Here is a 20,880-nt window from a genome sequence, read left to right as displayed (position 1 = left end):
AGGATCATCAACAGGAGCTTCGTTGATACATCCGAGAGTTCGAGTTAGCTATGGTGAGCCTCATTGCTTCCGGAGGATTCCATTTACTTTCAGTTGTTAGGAGGTCGTGGGTATTGTCCAGACTTCCATCATTGTCATTTAGAGGCTTCATAGATAGACAGTAGAGTTTTAGAAGTCTTCATTTATTTTGTTAAATGTTTTAAAGACTAAAGTTGCCTTTTTATGGCGAGTTGTATATATTTTATTATACATAGTTTTCTTTGGACTTAAAGTTTGTATTTAAGTCTTATGAACTTTTATTTCAGTTTTTAAGCTTTGTATGCTTGAATCAGTTTTCCCCTTGTAGTCAGCCAGGATGAGGGTTCGCTTGGGGACCAGCAATGGTCTTCGAGTGCCGGCCACATCCAGGGTGTAGGCTCGGGTCGTGACACTTTCTTTGATATAACATGAACCTGTTAATCTTGTTGAGACATTTCAGAAATTGAAAAAGTGAGATGAGGTATGAACGATACAAAAGTGATGAAATTATTGTTGGTCAAAATATTGATTTTGTGAATCTCGAATCAGCCATTGCAATTGAATTAGAGATTGATACAATCGACAAAAAGGTTGAAGAGATGCATAGCTTTGATGGATCATCCATATCTTTTATAATGTTGTGCAGTTGTTTTTTGAATTATGTTTTCGAGATGGATAGATTTATCAATACATTATTATTTATGTATCTTGTTTAAATTGATAAGTATTGTATTTCTACTAGATACATTAAATAAGTAATTATTGCCCATAAGATGTTAGGTTTGAGATCGATATATTACTGTGTGGTAGTTGTTATGTATTGATTCATTTAGTATAAATTCGAATTTACGTATTATACCTAAAAAATTAGTGCATCATACATTACTATTTATGTATCTTATTTTGTTTGAAAATACTATATTTTATAAAAAGATTCATTATACATGTAATTGTTCCCAACAACATTTTTTTGTGTGATACAAAACACAGTGATGAGTTGATATGTATATGATACATGCAATAAAGTTTGAAACTGTTGAATTTAATATAAATTAATTTGATATACAATGTTTTAGCTATAGAACACTAGGATTTATGTGTCACGTATATTTATAGGGTAATGTGTACAAACACATAACCTTCTAATTTGAATAAGTCTGAACAAAAATTAAAGACTACAGATACATAACAACAACTGATACATGGTAGATTATACAATTGTAGTAATTATGTATCAGATAAATAATTAAAGGCGTGAGACAAAGAGTTTGAAAGTGAGAACTCCTTTCCTTATTTGGTGTACCTACTTGAGCCGGATGAAAGGAAACTTTCACGTTCGATTTTGAAGGGGGGGGGGGGAGATCCTATAGAAACCTATATGTATCAGAAAAAGATTAACAACAAAAAATCACAAAAATAAACAAATGAAATCAACCAGTTACTCTATAAATGTTGTGTCATATACATAACTATGAATAAGTTTGGGTGTATGCATTTTGTAGTAAGAGATAACGAATTTTGTAATATTTATGTATCAAATACATAACCATGAACATGATACATACTAATGTGTGTTTCAATAAATTAAGGTTATGTATCGAAACTAATATTTGAACACGATACATTGTGCATAAAGAACTGTAATGTATCATAATGTTGAAACGAAGACATTATACATTAATTTAAGAAACAAAAACAACTAGATACATTAAAAATCTAAACCCATATATATCATAAAAAGGTGAACAAGAAAAAGTTGAAAAAAATCAACAATCTGATTTATTTCGACTTCTCCTTCTCAACATTCACTTTGGAAGACGAAGTTACATCCATTTTTTCCTACATTTACTTTAGAAGACGAAGGTACATCCTTCTTCTCCTTCTCCTTCTCAACATTCACTCTTGTATCTTTTTTTTACTGTTAACAATGGCGTCACCCATGGATCTCGATCCAAAGTCCTTACCAGAGCCATCAACAAATCAATTTTTTCCGGCTTTTTGAGTGTTTTGTCCACTGTCTAATTAGAAGTAGAAGATACATCCTTCTCCAACTAATTGGGTAAGCCTAATATTGAAAGATGGACCCTCCATCCATATGTATCAGCGATTTTTGAAGATGAAAAACTAAAAATAATAATTGAAAACTGAAGTGATGGAAAGAGATCTACCTTTTGTATAACTTGAAATCCTTAATTGGAAAGAGAAAAAAAAATTGAAATTCAAAAATGAATTAATGGGGTAACTGTGGAGAGATTTGTGGCGTGAAAAAAGAAGCGAAATATCGTGGGATGAGTATTGATAGTGATGTATCCGGAAAAGTGAGAGAAATTGAGGAAAGGAGATATTTATGTAATTTATTGAAACGGTAGAGATTAAAAGAAAATAGGGTAAAAAAGATGTGTAGTTAGGTAATCTTTACTAAATTTAATGCTTTGAGAAATATGAAAGGTGATAAATAACATTTAATAGTAAGGGTAAAATAGACACAAAAGATAAATTATCTGCTGATTTTCTAAATTGGACAAGCATTGTTGGACGGAGAGAGTACAAATTAAGAAAAGACAATATGTTTTTACCTATTTTATCCTCAATTTATTATAGAGTTAATGTTTTTGAAAAAACGTAGAACCTTAAATTGATTTTGAAATTCTATCAATTAATAGGGGTAAAGTGGTAACTCACTATATCAATTATTATTTTCTTAATAGATGTGTCAAGTCAAAATTAGACAAGTAAATTAAAAGTAAGAGAGTATTACCTATTAATATTATCTTCTTGTATATATTTCCACGTATTGTGAATAATCTCAAAATAACTTAATTCACGGATAACAACCCCAAGTGCACTAAATGTATTTTGTCTATTGTATCCTTAATCGACAATTAATTACTTGTAATTATTTATTATTATAGAAAATAAACTATTGGCCAAACTATACCACCTTATGCAGTGGCGGAGTCCGAAATTTCACGAAGGGTGTCCAAGTGCTAAAGTGAACCTGCTCTTCTTAAAAAATGATATTTTTTTTGCAACTAGTGAGATTCGAACACATAAACACTTTAAGTTCGTGAGTCTTTACACTTTCAAAACACCTGAAACCACTAGGCTACATCATATTGTTGTGTCAAAAGTGTCCAAAATATGTTATTTAGTCACTTTGTTTATCATTTTACTTGTATATAGGTATAATTTTTCGACGAATGATGTCCAGTTGGACACCTTGACATAAGGGTTACGCCACTGACCTTATGTTGAGAAGCTGAAACCTAACCTTCTCTGATTTGTTCTTCAACGTATTTTTCTTTTGGTCAACTAATAACGTCCAATTAATTTTCAAATTGTATACTATTAGACCAAGCACATAACTATCTAGTACGACTTTTTATTTTTGTGCATGCATGTATAATGAGTCAAAAGATTTATTTATTTATTTTTACCCTAGGAGCTTCCAACTCACAACTTTCGAGTCGAAAGTGAGGGCACCTTTTGCTCTCTTAGTGACTCAAACTCACAACTTTTGGGTTTGAAGTGTGGAATGTCTGTCATCCGAGCAACTCCCTAAAAGCACAGATCAAAACTAACACTTCACTCATAAATAGGCGAATTGTCCATCCCTAACGTTAATTCTGTCTATTCCACTAGGAACTACAATTCTTTTTATTAACTATCGCTTCTAAATTGTAAGTGTATCGTGAAGTCTATTTGATAGATAGAATCTTGAATTTCTTCAACAATAAAAGTATAAAAAAATATATATTTTTTTCATGAAATGAATTTTATTATTTATTTGCTCAATAGTAAAAAAAACAAACAAACAAATAAATAAATAGTGAAAAAGCTACCGATTTTCCTACCCAAACTACATCTTTGTGCCATGCCCACTTGGAGCAATGGCCATTACATTTCTACCACACCTAGTATTATTGGCTCTAGAAGTTCTCGGATATTGCGTATTTACAATTAATTGAATAGAAAAAGTGGCCACGCATCGCCCGATGAAAAAACTAAAATGCCATAAGTTTGCTGGTAATTCTTTGAACTGCAATACTTTCTGGGAGTAATTTCCCTAGATAGTCATCCACGTTTGAAAAAATACCTAGAAATATCACTTATGTTTGTTTTAGGACTATAATATCACCCAACTTTGCCTATTTTTCTCAAAATATACTTGACACAAAAAATACATTATCTCTCTCCTATTAGGATGCTATGTCATATTATTCTTTTTTTATTATTATTAACAATTTTTTTTTAAAAAATACAGTATCTCTCTCCAATTTATTGATATGAATCAGTGATTACCGGCAAATGGAAGTTCTCCGTAGGACAAACAATTCCACCACCTTTAGAATCACCCACACATGAAATAGGAAAACATCACAAGCAATTTTCGTCCGTTACAATGGCAGTAACACCAAATGAAAATCTATGCACGGATGAGTAGTTGTAATCAAGAACATACCTTGCAATCACCACTAGAACTTCTGAATACCAAAAGGCCTAAGGCAGGATAATATTATGTAGTGCAGTTCACAGAATATATAGAGATGAGGATAAGTTGTTTTTTCATATGGGATGTGGCGGGAAGGGGGCAAGGGAAGCACTACCATTTTCTCCATCCTCCACCTTCTGTAAGCTAGAAGAGAACCAGAAAAGCTTGATGGTCATAGTTTCAACAACAACAACAACAACATACCCCCACAAGTGGTGTCTGGAGAGGGTAGAATGTACGTAGGTTTTATCCCTACCTCGTAAAGATAGAGAGCATGTTCCTGGTAGACCCTTCAGTTCAAGAAAAAGCATAACAAAGTAGCTACTATAGAAAACATGTCAAAGGAAAAAAAAACTACAATAAAATAGTGTGATAATCGAAGTATAAGAAACAGTAGAAAGTGGCATCCATATATCAAAAGACAAGAAACTAAATGAGAGATACTATGAGTCTATGACTACTTGTATGGAAAGGATAAGCCAGCAATGCTGAAGTACCTACTATCATTCTACACTAATCTATGTCCTCCATAACCTTATATCTAAGGTCATGCCCTGTTTAATCACGTCTAGCCAGTACTTTGATGGCAAGAGAAAAAAAGACCTCCCTGATACAATACTGAATACCAATGTATTATATTCTGATCACGGATCTCAGTTCGCAAAGAGAAGTTATCAAACCTTATAGAGTATGCAATTCTTCATATCTTACATAACTTTTACCTTCTAGAGGATAAAGTTAAAGTTAGAATAAGTACCAAGGAAGGATGGTTAACATCACTAGGCAACACATTCAAGGGGCACCAAACTTTATACCCCAAGTCCTATTTGGATTACCCTTATTAACTATATCACATAGATAGCAAAATCATCCAGAAGTCTGTAGTTTTGATGCAGCATCCTTGTCTAAAAACCAGGTCAGTTCCTCTTCAGCTGAAACCTCAGTACAAGGGGGAGGAATCCCATCAGGAGGAGGCGCATTACCCAGAGCGACATCAACCATATTAGCTAACTCTGCTCCTGTGACCACCATTGCTATCTCTGAAGCCGAATTAATTACCGGAAATGTGAAAGTAATCCTTGGTGGAGGAGGTTTTGGTGAGTCTGTAATGAAGGTGACCAGCCGCTCCTTCTCATGGCGGTGAGGACGCGAAGGAAACAAAGACGCTACATGTCCATCTGGCCCCATACCTAATAGCATAAGATCAAATTTGGGGAATCCACTAATAGCTGACAAGGGCAGAACTTTGCTTTCAACCAATTTTTTCAGACGAGTCTCATAATCAGCTGCTGCACCCTCAGGTGACTCCTTGTCATTAATCGCATAAATGTTAGAAGAGGGGATTGGAACCTGCCAAAAGAAGACATCCAATTAATTTCTGGAGGTCACCACTCTAGTCTTATCACCCAATTGACTCAAATCTCTGATATGTAAAGTCATGTGCATCAGAAACAACTAGTTTATCCGATGAAATTGAAAACTTATCAAAGCTAAGCAAATCCAATTTCAACAATATAATGGAAACACAAAAAGGAAGAATCAATCTGATCTATTGATGTACTTTAGAAAGAAACCCATCCAAAGCAAGTTTGTAATTGCTATCATCGTGACCTAGAGGAACCACTCTTTCATCCACCCAAAAAATCCACCATTTCGACCACTCAATTGAGTCTTTGTACGGCGGCTCTACCAATTTCCTGTCCAACAAGAAATCTGAAATTAAAGGGGAATAATAAAAGCCTAAAAATAGTGTTTGATCAATAAAATTTACATTTACCTCATGGTGTCGATAAGAGAACCACCAGAGAGCACAACAGTGAAAGAACCTTTTTGTTTGATGAATTTTTCCGATAGATCAGCAGTGTATTTCACTAGTGCCTTTGATACATCTTCTTCGGAGTCGAATTTTAGCACCGTCTTCTTCCCTTTCTGGGTTGCCATTTTAGCCTAAATCTGAAGCTATTTCTTGAGAGTTGAGTGTGTTTTGCACTTATAAGGAGCATACCTTATAATTTGTACATGAAAAACACTAGTAGTACACGATGCGAAAAACATATTTCCTTATTAGAGCTTGTTTGGATGGTTGTTAGTATTGTATTTTAAATTTACATACTGTTTTAATTGCTAATTAAAATTTATTACTATATGATATTATAATAATGGAAAATCTCATTTTTTGTAATAGTCAATTTGTTATGATCACATTGTAAATTTGCAATGTTACATTTATTTTTATCATTTTATTTGTTACTTATTATTTAACAATTATATTTATTATTTATCTTTATCATTTTTAATTGTAACTTTATTTAGTACTTTTCTTACAGATTTATTATTTAAGTTATTAATGTGTAAAATTATATTTCCACAAAAACGATATAATCTATTTTAAACATTATATTCATTAAAATAATGTAGTATGATACAATTTGAATTTGAAATCATATCGATTTGAAGTTGAATTTTTGTTTCTATATGTAATTTGGATTTCTTAAATTAAATTTTATACATGCAAATTCACAAGGTGTAAAAACTATCAAAATTTCTCCAATTCTTTCACAATATTATCAAATGAGAAAATCATATTTTATAAATAAGATATCAAAATAACTTAAGTCAGCGCATTGATAAATCGCATATGTTCATGTTCTTTTTATAAATAAATATATGCGATTATAAACTTTCAAAGACACATAAATTCATAAAGACCTTCTAGTCAACAATAGTACTAACTAGTTATTCTTTAATATAGTCGATGGTATAACCAATCTTTCCATGTCGAATATGAATCTTTTTTCTTTTAGACAAAAAAAAAAACTAAAATAACTTGAGATCATGTTTTTATGAAAAACTTGATATTTGATATCATAATTCCAAGTAACATGTCAAAATCTAATTTTAAAACCATAATTTCACATCACATATCCAAAAATGAGCTAAAAAGGGGTGAAATATAATGAAAATAGAGATTTCTAAGTAAGCTAGCGTTTGATGCTAAGTTTTCAAATCATATTTGGGTGAAGTTTTTGGTGAAGTTTCACCACGTGTTTAGCCCCAAATTTAAAAAATATTTGACTATTTCAAAAAATATAATTTATACCTATAAGTTTTAAAAATGATTAAAAATACCCATAAATTTATATTATCATTTTATAATAAATATGTTCTGTTAAAAAATAACCTTATAATATAATTGATAACAATCAACAATAACACAATAACAATATAAGCAAGACAATACAATAATCACATACTCGAACTTGTCATTGATTCAGTTATAATTATAACCCATTAAACACAAATAATTATTTTTCTCAATTTTATCACTCAAATTAGAACTCAATTTTTTCCGGAGGAGATAATAACAAATATTAGTTGAAATAAATAAATAATGAGTAATTTTTATAAAATATAAAAGTTTGGAGTGATTTTTGAATTTTTTAAAGTTTCCAAATACTAGAACTTGACCCAAATATAACTAAATTTTAAAATATATATTATCAAATTATATGATCAAAATACTACTTCCCAAATATTTTGGGACCAAACGGGTTCTAAGTATCGTAATTATGTTTCGTGAGCCCACATCACTATAGTCTATAAGCCCTCCCCTGTAACATAACTGATAACACGAACAAAGCCCACCCTCGCCTCGCACTGGCTTGACACTCCATTGAAGAAGATGCAGATCTTCGTGAAAACCCTAACAGGGAAGACTATAACCCTTGAGGTTGAATCCAGCGATACAATCGACAATGTAAAGGCTAAGATTCAGGATAAGGAAGGTACTCAATTGTTAAATCCTAAATCGTTTTTTTTCTTTTTTCTCATTTCTTTACTGTGAAACATAAAATTGGTGGGTACTTTCTAGGCATCCCTCCGGACCAGCAGCGTTTGATATTTTCTGGTAAGCAGCTTGAAGATGGACGTACGCTAGCAGATTATAATATCTAAAAAGGTCTGTGTGTAATGAAATTGGATAATTTACATTGGTTTATTTGCTAGTTTGTTTTGGTTGATATTTTCTTCAAACAGAGTCCACTCTGCACCTTGTTCTGAGGCTTCGCGGTGGGATTATTGAACCTTCTCTTATGGCTTTGGCCCGGAAATACAACCAGGAAACGATGATTTGCCGCAAGTAAGTTCAATATTCACACTTGTAGTATTGGAATGAAGTGTACGTGTGAATGGATTATAGAATATTTATGTAGTCGATTCCAATTAATCCTGATTTGAGATTGTAAAGTTGAAGCTATTGGTATTTTGCAAAGTTTTGATAGTTCTGGTAGGTTCTATCTGTTGTTCCCCTAGGTCCTGAACATGGATGCATAATGCATTGCTAGTATGTCAGAAGAGTAAGCGGGGAGAATGACTGTGTAGTGAAATGCCCTTTTTTTTTCTGTGAGGTCAAGCTTGTAGATGGCTATTCCTGTTCTTGTTCTCACTTGTAATGCACGGTGATTATCTTTCGCCTCTGTATTCTGCATTGGCACAAGAGTAATTTATGTCATGGTGATGACATGGAAAAGTAACCTGGAAGGCTGTCCTGGTGGTCATTCTTAGATATATGATGACCTTGGGTGAAGTTGTATTGTCAGACGAAAATTAATGTCTATTAGCTGCTGCTATCGATTTGTATGTATGGGAGCATTGTACTTAGCTATGGAATTATGATCCTTTACCAACATATGCGCATGTTAGCCAAAGAAAAAACTACAAAGTTACACTTTGAGGACATGGAAGGGACAGAAACCTGCTAAATATTTACCTTCCCCTTAAACTATTAACGGTGTATAGGTTTGCCAGTATAGCTCTTCTATATTGTCCTCTTTTTGAGCTACTTTTGTACCATTTGGTAGACATGATATGGAAGCTATCCTGTGCAAGGTAGTGGCTAGGATATCGTATGCATGACATTTTTCTATTTGCTCAAGTAACTGTTGAACAGATCAGTTTTTACCGTCCTTATCTCCCGAGGGGTTGCATGATCATTGCACAACTAATAAACTTTTGGTGCTAAAATGAAGTCAATTGATATCGTGTTCTATTGGTTTAAGTTGCATGACTAATGAGTTATGGTCTTTTTATTCTTTCTGATTGGGTGTATTTATGCATTTTCTTTTTTGCTGCAGGTGCTATGCGCGTTTGCACCTTCGTGCTGTCAATTGCAGGAAAAAGAAGTGTGGCCATAGCAACCAGGTATCTTCTTGGTCAATTTTGTGAACTGTTGTGCATTACTAGACTCCATACTAAATGATTCTTCTGTTTCCTATATTTATTTCAGTTGAGGCCAAAGAAGAAGATCAAGTAAACAGGTGTTTGCATTTTTGCAGTCAAAACACTCTTATCATTTGGCACTCTTTTGTATTTTATTTGCTTGTTTAACTTCGTTCCGTCCTTCGATGTTTGTTTCACTATATAACATAAGTTCTAAAATGTTAGTACTTCCATTTGCTCTACTCAGCTGAGTTTTGCCAAGTGCACAACAAATTAGGATCAAGCCCTATGCTTTAAAGTTCGTCAGTATCGGCTGCAATATGCATGAAACTACCCGTTAAGGGAAAACATTAACACACTTTTACATGCTAACCTACTAAAAGTTTTTCTATTCACATAACTCGAAATTAAGACCTGACTTTTGATTATGGCACATCCATTTTATTTTATTGCGATTACGCATAGAATCCCTATATACACTGTTTTCTTTCTTGTGAACTAAATTACGAGCTATATAAATCCATTATCAAAAGAAAGAAACATCACTGTGACATTTTGGGAGAAAGGCTAGTGTATCTCTTTCTCATGTTATGCTACTAGTTTTCCTTGCAAATCATTTTGGTAAGCTCCTTCCAGATTCTCGGCACAATGGGAGAAAGATCAACTGGGACTGAAGTCCCTCCTATTCTCTGCACACAACCTTGGCTCCATCAATGTGAGTAAGAAAACATAAACTTTTTTGTTGATCGAAGTTTGATCACTTGTTTGCTCCTTTGAAAGTATTGATGTATATGTTGAGTTCAAAATTCCCACCACTTAGAATTTTCACATGACAGGTCGAAGGAATCACCTGGGCCTACAGCATACCAGTGCTCAGGTGATCCTAAGGAACTGTCTCCTAATTCCTCCATGTTCCAAAACTCTTCTTCTTCCTTCCACCTCAAGTGTTCAAATAGTGTTCCTTCTATGTCACTATCTGCTCCCTTAATCCTCTCGTGGTCTAAACTCGTATTTATGCAACCTGGGATATTGTCCTTCACATCTACTTCTGCTTCTATATTTTCTGAGTTTGTATAGATTTCACTGTCTATTGAATCTTGGCTTCTGCTGCAACCAGCATGGTTGTTTTCCATCTGATCACTTAGTTCCTGTAACTGTTCCAAAACAAAATACATCATTTATATATAGCTAACTCCAACTTGTTTGGATCGAACAATATTGAGAAAGTTAATAAGATACCTGCTTGAGCAAAGATTCCTTTTCTTTCTTCAACGATTCAAACTTAATAGCTAAATTGTCGAATTCATCTTTGAGTCGTCTATATTCATGCTCTAGTTGCTTTGTTTTCCATCTTGCCCTTCTGTTCTGGAACCAAATCGCAACTTGCCGCGGTTGCAGCCCGAGATCTCTGGCCAGTTCAAGCTTCTTGCTAGGTTCAAGCGTTGTCTTTTGTTTAAACATGGACTCAAGTACCTTCACTTGTTCATCACTAAACCTTTTACCATCTTCATGACTCTTCTTCTTTGAACACTCAACTGGACTACTATCTTCTGCTACTTCCATAACTTTATTGATGGGGATAAGAAATAAGAGTTTTATTAATTTATTTGAAACTTGTCTAAAGAAGTGGGCTTCTTTTATTAATATAGATACTTCACTATATAGTAAGGCAAGCATGCAAGAAATATCTAGTTTGGTTACTCTCAGGTGATTGAGACTTGTGGTTTGTTGTTTAATTTAAGCCAATCGTTTAAGCTATCGTGTATCTTTTTCTAGTTCGCTCACTTTTTTGGACATCTCTATCTATGGACCTCTTTTTATCTTTTTAGTTTGGGGCTACATTCCATCTCTAATAAATGTTGCAACATTTTGGTGTGGATAAGACAGGTCAAAGATAACTATGTGTCATTCTTATTGATAAAAGGAGAAATTTATTCTTCTAACTAATCTCTCTTAGTTTTTAAATCAATAATTTCATTCTTTATGTCCAATCGTGAGAGATGTGATTATGTTACTTTGTATTGATCGTATATGCATAACTATATGTTCCAATTTTACGTGGAACACTTTTTTTTTTTTAATTCCTTTTAATCCTTGATGAAATATTAGAAATATCTTTAAATTCGGCGTGAATTATAAGTTTTATCTCCAAATTATTGATATCCTTAAAAATGTCCCTTTATTTGACTAATTGAACTTAAATACACCATCGATCTTGTAATATGAGTGAAATATACTCCTAAATTCCCGTCAAGTTTAAGGGTATTTTCGAACACTTCTCTCGACTTTTTATTAAGAGTTCAATGTTCCTACAAGAGTTTGAGACCACTTGCTATGTGTCATGTGACAAATCGGGTGTGAATCTAAAGTTAGTTAATCAAAGAGGGTTGTTTTTAAGGCTATTGATAATTCAGAACGAAATTATTAACTTGCAACAAATTTAAAAATATTTTCAATACTTCTCTTAATAATTTATAATCACATAAATATTTAAGATTCATTTTAAATTAAAAATTTTAAAAATTATTTTTTTAAAAAAATTTTTGTATTTAATCATACGATATCACATAAATTGATAAATTGAAACGAAGGATTAATTTCTTTTCCACATTGGGAGAGTACTGTTAGGTGGTTTTAAGAGTTAGATGTGGTGTCAGTAAGCTGGTGGATATGGTCGCCTAATAACGACAAAATAGAGCTAATACTTTGATATCATTAATAATCATGAGGAACACCCAAAATATGTACAACTTGAGGCCATTAGAGCACTTATCTTTGACTCAACACTCCTTTTCTTCTTAAAAAAAAAAACCACGTTAGTATATAATGACATTTTTATTTACCTAAAGTATGAATAAGGTCTGTACATTGATTATCTTCTTTAGATTTCACTCGTAAATAGTTATAGAGTTAAAACTTAAATTTTATATATTTAAATTTTAAGTTCTTTAAAGTTACTACGTTCTAAATTAATATTCAATAGATTTTTTAAGATAAATATAAAATTTAGATTAAAGCTACTGAGTTAAAAAAATGCATAGGTTGTACAGTGGCTCGATCCCTACTCGAGTACTCACAAGATTACAATGAGCTTATTATTGATATTTAGCATATATTGGTAGCTTTAATTAAATATTTTATATTATATTTTTAAAAAATATTTAATATATATAAATAATTTATATAAAATCTAAGTTTATATTTTTTAAAATTCTTTTGTGTCAATGTCTTATCTCAAATATCGTCATTAAGGTTTAGTCACTTGACTTGTGATGGAATAGTTTATTTGATGTAATGACTCTATAGGTTCCGTCCTTGTTAAATGTTTCAAGTGTCTATTACACTCTAGACAGATGTCATATGCTTTAAGGTACCTCTCTCTCTCCTTTTTTTTTTTTTTTCAAATTTAATTTTATTATTGTTATTATTGTCTTAAAGTAGCTATCCAAGTCATCGAAAGGAATCTTGAAATTGTGAAAATTCACAAGGTGCATCTGATGAAATTAATCACTGAAATAATTTTGGAACATTTAATTTAGTTATGATTTGTATCATCTAATGTATCACTCTCTAAAACTTAAAAGAATTTTGATAATAGATAAGAAGATGGAAGTGATGTGAATTGAATTGATTTGATTTTATTTTGTTTTATTTCCTTACTCGGTTTGTTTTTTCAATCACTTCCTTTTGTGTACAATAAAAAAAGAATATAACCACCATATTTGTTGGTGTTCCAGGACGATTACGATCTTATATAAGCGAGCTCTAATTTGTAATTTAAACTGATCATAAATTTTTAGGATTAGATTTATCACTCTCGAAGGATGTTGTAAACATGTGACACCAAAAGGCATGTGAGATGGGTGGACGAGGCGAATTCAAAATTTTGAGTAAATGAACGAAAATCCATGTTATCACTAAGTTCCGTGTCGTCAATGGAGTGGTTAGCATGTAACATGAGCCAAATTTGTGATAAGAAGTACTAATAAGACACGGACATTTTCCACCTTGATGATAAGTTGTCAAAAAGGGTCAAGTATCAATTATGATATTTTATCGCTTTCTATTCTAAAGTCTTTGCATTTTTATTCTAAGCTTGTAGGAGTCTAAAGCATATATGTCTTTTGATTTGACTTCAATTGATATTTATGCCTTCTAACTTTGAATATATAGTGTGTTCTTCGGTCCAACCAAGTCTATTGGACTTTCTGATTAACTTTTGTAGAATATTCCGTTTTTTTGCTAAATTCGGAATGAATTCTCCTGCATAGTTTAAACAACCTAGAAATTTTTGAATTTCTTGTTTTGTTGTTAATTTATCAGGAAACTCTAATATCTTTTTTGAGATATGTGATTGGAGTTCAATTCCATTTTTTGAAATAATCATTCCTAAGAATTCTATTTCATTTTTATTTATGTCAGCCTTTTTCTGGCTTTTCCCATTTTTCTAATGGATTTTCTCCATAAGATTTTTGTAAGTTTTCTTTAATTTTTTCTAAATTAAGACACTTACAAGTTATCTTTCTTAGATTCTCTAAGTACTTTCTTTTGAAATTTCCATTATCCTTTTCCAGATTATATGGATTTTGTTTTCTCGGGACTTTTATAAAATGTCCACAAGGAGTTTTAAGGCTTATCATATACAACGTTTGATGATAATCCTGAAATTGTTGTAGGAAATCATTTCCTAATAATAAATCTGTTTCCAGTTTATCATAAGCAAATAATTTATTTATAGAAACAATTTTTTATCCTAAAATTATTTCTACCTTTTCTTTAGATTTTGTAAGTTTTTCTTTATCTCCTGTGATTCCTATCATAGAGATATTGCTTTTGTTCATGTCCCAATCTTTTATTAAAAAAGATTTTGCTAGACTTGCTTCAGATCCATTGTCTATTTGACAACATGTTGTTAATTTTGTATCATAGAATGTTATTTCTATGAAAACAGATACTTTGAAAATTGTTTCTTTTGACATTTATATTTTTGGTAGGAAACAAGTTTCACCATTATATAGCATTTCTATTCCATTTTTTCCAATGCTATAATCTTCTAATTTATTTAGGAATAAATTTCCTAGAATTAATTCTTGATCACTTTCGTGATTAGTAATATAACAGGGAACTGTTATTCTTATGGTGTCTAGTTGTATTGGTAAATCTACCATATTTTTACAACTAAAGTTATTACCTTCAAAGGTTTGGTAGGTATAATGCTCGCCTTCGTAAATAGGTATTCCATCTATTAGGATTCCTTTTACATGGTTGGCTGTTGCTCCTGTTTGTATCAGGATTTTTTGATATTTCCATTCTGTTCCGTTAAAAATTCTTCCTTTTATTTTTGTTATATTTGGAGTTTCAATTTTTAAAGAATATCTATTAGATATATTTTTTCTAATTGAATTCCTTCCGTATTCTATTGAAAGTCTAGGGTTACTAGTACTTCCTATTTCTTGCGTTTTTCCAAATCGAATTTCATATTCATCTGGAATTTGTGCTTGTTGAATTTCTGCTTCAACTATTCTTGCAATTCCTGTACATTCTTGATCTATCTCGATCATTCCTTTATTTTTATACACCTTTCCATAGTTTGAATTTGTAACTGTGTATAATGCTTGGTAATATATACTCATTATATGATTACCTGGTTTAAATAGATCATTTCTTTTGATCTGAAAATGTAAACTCAATGCGTCGTTAAAATCAGCATCTTTGAGTGATATACAATACTTTGGATAGTATGTGAATAGGAGTTTTGTATAGGCTAGGTTTCCCTCTACTATACCAAGGTTTCCTTCCCTTGCATTTATGAATCTTTCATCTGATAGGTTTATTACTATCGGACAATTGATTCCTTCTTTAAAAGTCGATTTGACTAGTATTTGGATTCCTCCTAAATGAACATAATTCATTTTCTTTCTTTTTCTTTCAGGAATTTTCCTAAGAATTTGATCTATCATAGGTTTTGTTAACAGGTTTAGTTTATGTTTTCCTGTTGTTTGGGTAATTTCTATTACCTTTTCTATCTCCTGATATTCATGATAAGAGATTTTATCTCTTGCAAACATTCTTTGCATTCTGCTTAGTAGATTATCTTCTACTTTAAGATTTAGTTTTAATCCTTGAATTCGTTTAAATGTTTCTCCATCAAAGGTCGCTTTTAAGGTGTAACCTCGATGATCTTCTTCTGTTTCTAAGATTTGAACAAAATCATCTCTTTCTTTTATTTCTTTATTCATTTTTAGTCAGATTCTTCTGAACCACTAGAGTATTCTTCATAGATTTCATCAAAGAAATCATCACTTTCTATAGATTTTATTGATTCAAGTTCTGAATCAATTTCTATTCTATCAATTTTAGAGATTTTCACTCTTCTTTTGTTACATTCGTAACTTTTATGGCCTTCTTCACCACATTTATAGCATATGCATTTATCCGTTGGTTTGGTTTTTGGAAATTCTTTTTTCTTTTTATAGTATCTTTTTCTTGGTACATGCTTCTGTTTTGAGAAGTTTTTTCTTTTTATTAACTCTTTTTTGAGTTGTTTCCTTGTTTTGTAAGGTTTATCATCACATCCCTATTGGGTAGATGCTTTGGTATCATTACAATAAATTTGAGTATTTATTCTTTTTAGGTCTTCATCTAAATTTTTTATTACCTTTAGTATTGTTACTAAAGTTTCATATTCTATATACCATAAAGGTTTTACTAAGTTCATTCTTTTAGTTTAGATGTTTGGCTCTGATACCAATATTTTCTAGCTATTTTCTTTTAAACAGGGTTGCGGAATAATTTTATTTACTAGCAATTAAGCCGTAAATACTATGTAATTTTTTAAGATTGATTGAGCATTTTGATATTCAAAATACTCTTGTCTTCTGTATATTTTCATTTCTCTTATTGAAAATAAAAGAGTTTCATATGGATGACTAGCATTTTCATATACTAGTTCCATTTCTTTGATCGCTTTATCCATATGAAGTAAAGCCTTTTTATGCTTCCAAGCTCTGTTTCTTATGCTATGCAGATGTTGTTGAATGTCTTTCATTGCAATTATGCAGTAAATAATATATATTTTTTTAATATTGATTGAGTATCTTTATATTCAAAATATTCTTGTATTCTATACATTTTTATTTCATGTATAGGGAAAATCATAGCATCATAGGTATGACTTGTATGCAAATAAGCTAGCTCCATTTCTTTAATTGCTCTATCAAAATGTAATAAAGCTTTTCTATGATTCCATGATTTTTTTCTTATTGTATGCAAGAATGCTTGCAAAAATTTCATCTTTTAATGATATTTAGAATATGCAATAGCATGATATGCAAATATCATGATATTTATTTTAATTATATTTTAATTCCCTATAGGTACTAAGTACTTTCTTTTATGTCTAAGTAAAGTATATGGTCATAGTATTTATGTAAAACTTACAATATGAATAAAAGTGTGCGTGTATACCTTCCTTCTCTTTCTTCGATGAATAGTCCTATCACTTCCTCAGAAGTTCTCCCTTCAGGCCATGAACAGTTTTTCACCCTAACGACCTCAGTCTTTGATTACTTCAACACTATTCCTCCTTAATGCTGAAGATCGCAACCTTCACTTAAGACTTATCAGTGGAGAGAAAAGAAGAGAGGTATAAAACCAACTTTTATTTCATATTCTTAATTTTACATACACACCATACATACTCATACTATACTTACAACATAATAAGAAAATACTTTTCCCTGACGGGAGAAGCTACTATTCACTCACACTCTTCATACTCGAAGGTACCTAACATTTTTTCTAAGATGGATATCTCTTGGAAAATGTAGTCTGCCTTCTCCATATGAAGTTCCTCTCCTTTTATAGACATAAGGAGGGACTTATTACAAAAGAATAATATTTCAGGGACTTCCCTAAAATATTACATAGATATCTTCAAGACCTTAGCTTTACTTGATTGTTGGGGTCGGAAGTTTCATAAATTTCTTGAAAAACAAAAATTAAAAGAAAAAGATTTATATAATCTAGAAACTAACTTAGAAGGTAATTCTTAAGAAATTAATTCTAAGGAAGAAGAAGAACAAAAAACGAATGAACTTCATGAACAATGAATGAACTTGATGAATTAGTTTATTCAATGGAAGACCTAAATCTTTCTGAAGAATTGAATGTTTTCATGAACAAAGGGGAAACAAGAGGACCCTAAGAAATCCTAAACCCTAAACCCTAAACCCTAAACCTTAAACCCTAAATATATATATATATATACTACCTTAAAAGAATGAACTACTTAACTTAAATGTTAAATTATTATAATACCCCCAACTTAAAACACCAAATATAGTATATCTTCTATATTTTATATTGTATTATATTTATTTATGTGTATTATATTATATTATATTATATTAAATGCAGACACCCTTTTACAATGAAGGGTTGTGAAATTTTCGAAGAGTTATAAACTTTTTGATGAGTCGTGACTTTTTCAAAGGGTTGTGACTTTTCTATAGGGTTGTGACTTTTCCAAAGAGTTCTGACTTTTTCGATGAGTTGTGACCTTTCTGAAGAGTTGTGCCTTTTCCGATGGTTTATGATAAGCAACCATATGCACATACTAATACTACACAATTTTAACTATAAATGGAGGGGTTTTGCTCACATTTTTAAACTATGTTTTTTTTTTTTATGTTTTCTATTCTTCTCTTCTTAAAAACTCAACTTTGATTTACAGACGTTGACAATCTCAAAGGTCATTGAAATTAGAACATTCCCTTAAGTTAATCTAATACTCCAACTAAAAACATCCAATTTAGTATATCTTCTGTATTTTCTATCAATACTTATTTATATTGTATTATATTAAAAAGTAAGAACACCAACAATACAATAATAACAAAGTAGTGCACTATGGGGAAGGTAAGAGAGACTATATCTAAGAGGTGTAACTAAGAGATTTTAAGAGTGACTAATTTTTTATTAAATAATATTCACATTATTTTTAAAAAATAGTGTGGTACATGGTTTGATATTCACATGCAACACACGTGCGTCAAAACTAGTATATATATATATATATATATACACACACACACACATACACAGAGGCGAATCTAGGATTTCAAGAAGACGGGTGCACCATTGTCAGGGACGACTTTGCCCCTTTAAAAAAAAGGCAACTACTTTAGGCTTCCAAATTTGAAGGACCTCAATTATCTTAGCAATAATAGATATAGCTTTTTCATAAGAAAAATATAAAATATCATTTGCAAAAAAAATTATTAAGAGAAAAAGTTATTAGAAGAAATTTGATATACCTAAAGTACTACCACTACAAGAAAAGTGTGAATTACATGGAGATTTTTCTGGGGATTAGTATGAAAATTTGCTCGAAAATAAGTTTCCTACGGATTTTTATACTAATCCCAGGAAAATCCCCATGTAATTCACACTTTTCTTGTAGTACGTCACAAGAAAGATTAAATGCATTGGTTATATGAATTATTGATTGAAAAATAATTATTAAAAGAATCCAATTATAAAAAAATATACAATTTTGCATCTCAAGAAATGACTTTATAAAAAAGAAGGAAAGAAGAACAAATGTATCCTCAAATTATCCTAAATGGTATGCATATTCCTTCCGTCATATTTTTGGGACATTGGTGCCCCTACCGTAAAAAAACTAAAGCATTTATGCCCTTCACTCTAACGGAAGACTAAATAGGAACATGTGGCACAATCTTATCCGTCGATCTGATATATTAAATATCGGATCGACGGATAAGATTATGACACGTGTATATCCGTTAGTATGAAGGGTATATATGCTCTAGTTTTTTTACGGCAAAGACATCAATGTCCCAAAAGTATGACGAAGGGTATCTGCATACCATTTACGATAGTTCTGGGGTATATATATCCCTTTACCCTAAAAAGAATATTAATTTTTCTTAAAAGTGTAAGCTTCGGTTTGATTTTGTCTCAAACCACTTGTGTATTTGAGTCGCCGTTGATCATTGCACGTAAGATAAGATCTAAAATATTATAATTGATTTTGCTAGTTTGCTTACTAAGAATGGTGATTTCAGTTGAAAGAACGAAAAAGAAGGAAGAAATGGGTTTTTTCAGCTGGAAAGTTTGAGTGCTACTTCATGTTTTTTGTTAAATAAAATGCTTGCAATAGAACCTACTTTTAGATTACTATTATTATTTTTTATTTTTTTGTAAAAATAAGAATAGAAGTAAAAAACAATGCTGCATTTTTTAATGTTTTTTTTTTTCAAAAAAGGCCGATTGCAAGAAAGGAATGTAGTACTAATTGGGAATCGATCTCTCAACATCACAGTGGAAAACAAACACTCAAACCAATGAGCCATCCAATTATTTGTGATCATGGGTTCATTCAGTTGCTATATGATATATTTTACAAATTATACAAGTAGTTGTATTGAATTTTGTCGGATGACCACTGGTTCAGGTGACCCATTTTTTAAACTCAAATTCGCCCCTGCACATACATACATACATACATACATACATACACATAAATATAGAATGAAGGGTATATGTTTACTTGTTCAACTATATACAAGTTTGAGTGCCTACTTATACACACAAAAAATTGAAGGATATAACTATAACTTGAAATACAAGTTAAATGATTTTGCAATTTGTCCTTTATATATGACCATGATTATTCCTTTTTTTTTTAAAAAAAATAAATAAATAAAATTGACAGGAAGTGACAATGAGAGTGAGTGGGATGGCTCTACGTACTTATGCAATATGGTTTTCTTTTTACGTCGAAAAAATTTCATAGTCTAGGGTATTTGTGCCTTATCGCCTTATCCGTGCAGTCTTATAAATATCTAAGGTATGTTTATCTTGTATTTAAATTAAGTTAATACACATTTTTTTTTGTATCTAATTTTTTTTTTACCTTCATTCATTTTTCTCTCTTTTATTTTTCTATTGATTTTATTTACTCATTTTATTTTCTTTGTATCACTCCCCGAGCCTTACACCCTGAACGTGACTAGCACTCGAGAACCATTGCTGGTTTCCAAGTGAACCCTTGGCCTGACTGACTACTTAACGAAAGACAGACTCAAGCATTTAAAGTCTTTAAACAAAAGTAAATCATTAAAATT

At 31.3% G+C, this 20,880-nt stretch overlaps 3 protein-coding genes and 1 pseudogene across 3 annotated transcripts in view; 2 read left to right on the top strand and 2 right to left on the bottom strand.

Moving 5' to 3' along the window:
• LOC125873319 (hydroxyacylglutathione hydrolase 2, mitochondrial-like) overlaps positions 1-20,880 on the top strand; it is a 195,157-nt gene that overhangs the window by 11,724 nt on the left and 162,553 nt on the right. The gene's annotated exons all lie outside the window — the stretch shown is intronic.
• LOC125873321 (probable 6-phosphogluconolactonase 4, chloroplastic) lies at positions 5,122-6,509 on the bottom strand. The gene is made up of 3 exons (XM_049554235.1): positions 6,288-6,509; positions 6,072-6,207; positions 5,122-5,860 (listed from the first exon to the last, which is right to left on the bottom strand). The coding sequence occupies exons 1-3, from the start codon at positions 6,449-6,451 to the stop codon at positions 5,378-5,380; spliced, it is 783 nt and encodes a 260-aa protein (XP_049410192.1). The 5' UTR covers positions 6,452-6,509; the 3' UTR covers positions 5,122-5,377.
• Positions 8,127-9,969, top strand: LOC125873325 (ubiquitin-60S ribosomal protein L40-like; annotated as a pseudogene).
• Positions 10,487-11,725, bottom strand: LOC125873320 (homeobox-leucine zipper protein ATHB-12-like). The gene is made up of 2 exons (XM_049554234.1): positions 10,967-11,725; positions 10,487-10,881 (listed from the first exon to the last, which is right to left on the bottom strand). Exons 1-2 carry the CDS (start codon positions 11,402-11,404, stop codon positions 10,528-10,530), a joined length of 792 nt encoding a protein of 263 aa, XP_049410191.1. The 5' UTR covers positions 11,405-11,725; the 3' UTR covers positions 10,487-10,527.

This window comes from Solanum stenotomum, chromosome 8 (genome assembly GCF_019186545.1).
Source record: "Solanum stenotomum isolate F172 chromosome 8, ASM1918654v1, whole genome shotgun sequence".
Lineage (NCBI taxonomy): Eukaryota > Viridiplantae > Streptophyta > Magnoliopsida > Solanales > Solanaceae > Solanum > Solanum stenotomum.
Note: the sequence above shows the minus strand (reverse complement) of the source record. Positions and strands in the feature narration are given on the sequence as shown.

Coding starts and splice junctions, on each gene's coding strand:
- LOC125873321 (XM_049554235.1), bottom strand. CDS start 6,451: ATGGCAACCCAGAAAGGGAAGAAGACGGTGCTAAAATTCGACTCCGAA. Junction 6,208..6,287: donor TCTCTTATCGACACCATGAG/GTAAATGTAAAT, acceptor CTTGTTGGACAG/GAAATTGGTAGAGCCGCCGT. Junction 5,861..6,071: donor TGGATGGGTTTCTTTCTAAA/GTACATCAATAG, acceptor TTCTTTTGGCAG/GTTCCAATCCCCTCTTCTAA.
- LOC125873320 (XM_049554234.1), bottom strand. CDS start 11,404: ATGCTTGCCTTACTATATAGTGAAGTATCTATATTAATAAAAGAAGCC. Junction 10,882..10,966: donor AGGAATCTTTGCTCAAGCAG/GTATCTTATTAA, acceptor GTTTTGGAACAG/TTACAGGAACTAAGTGATCA.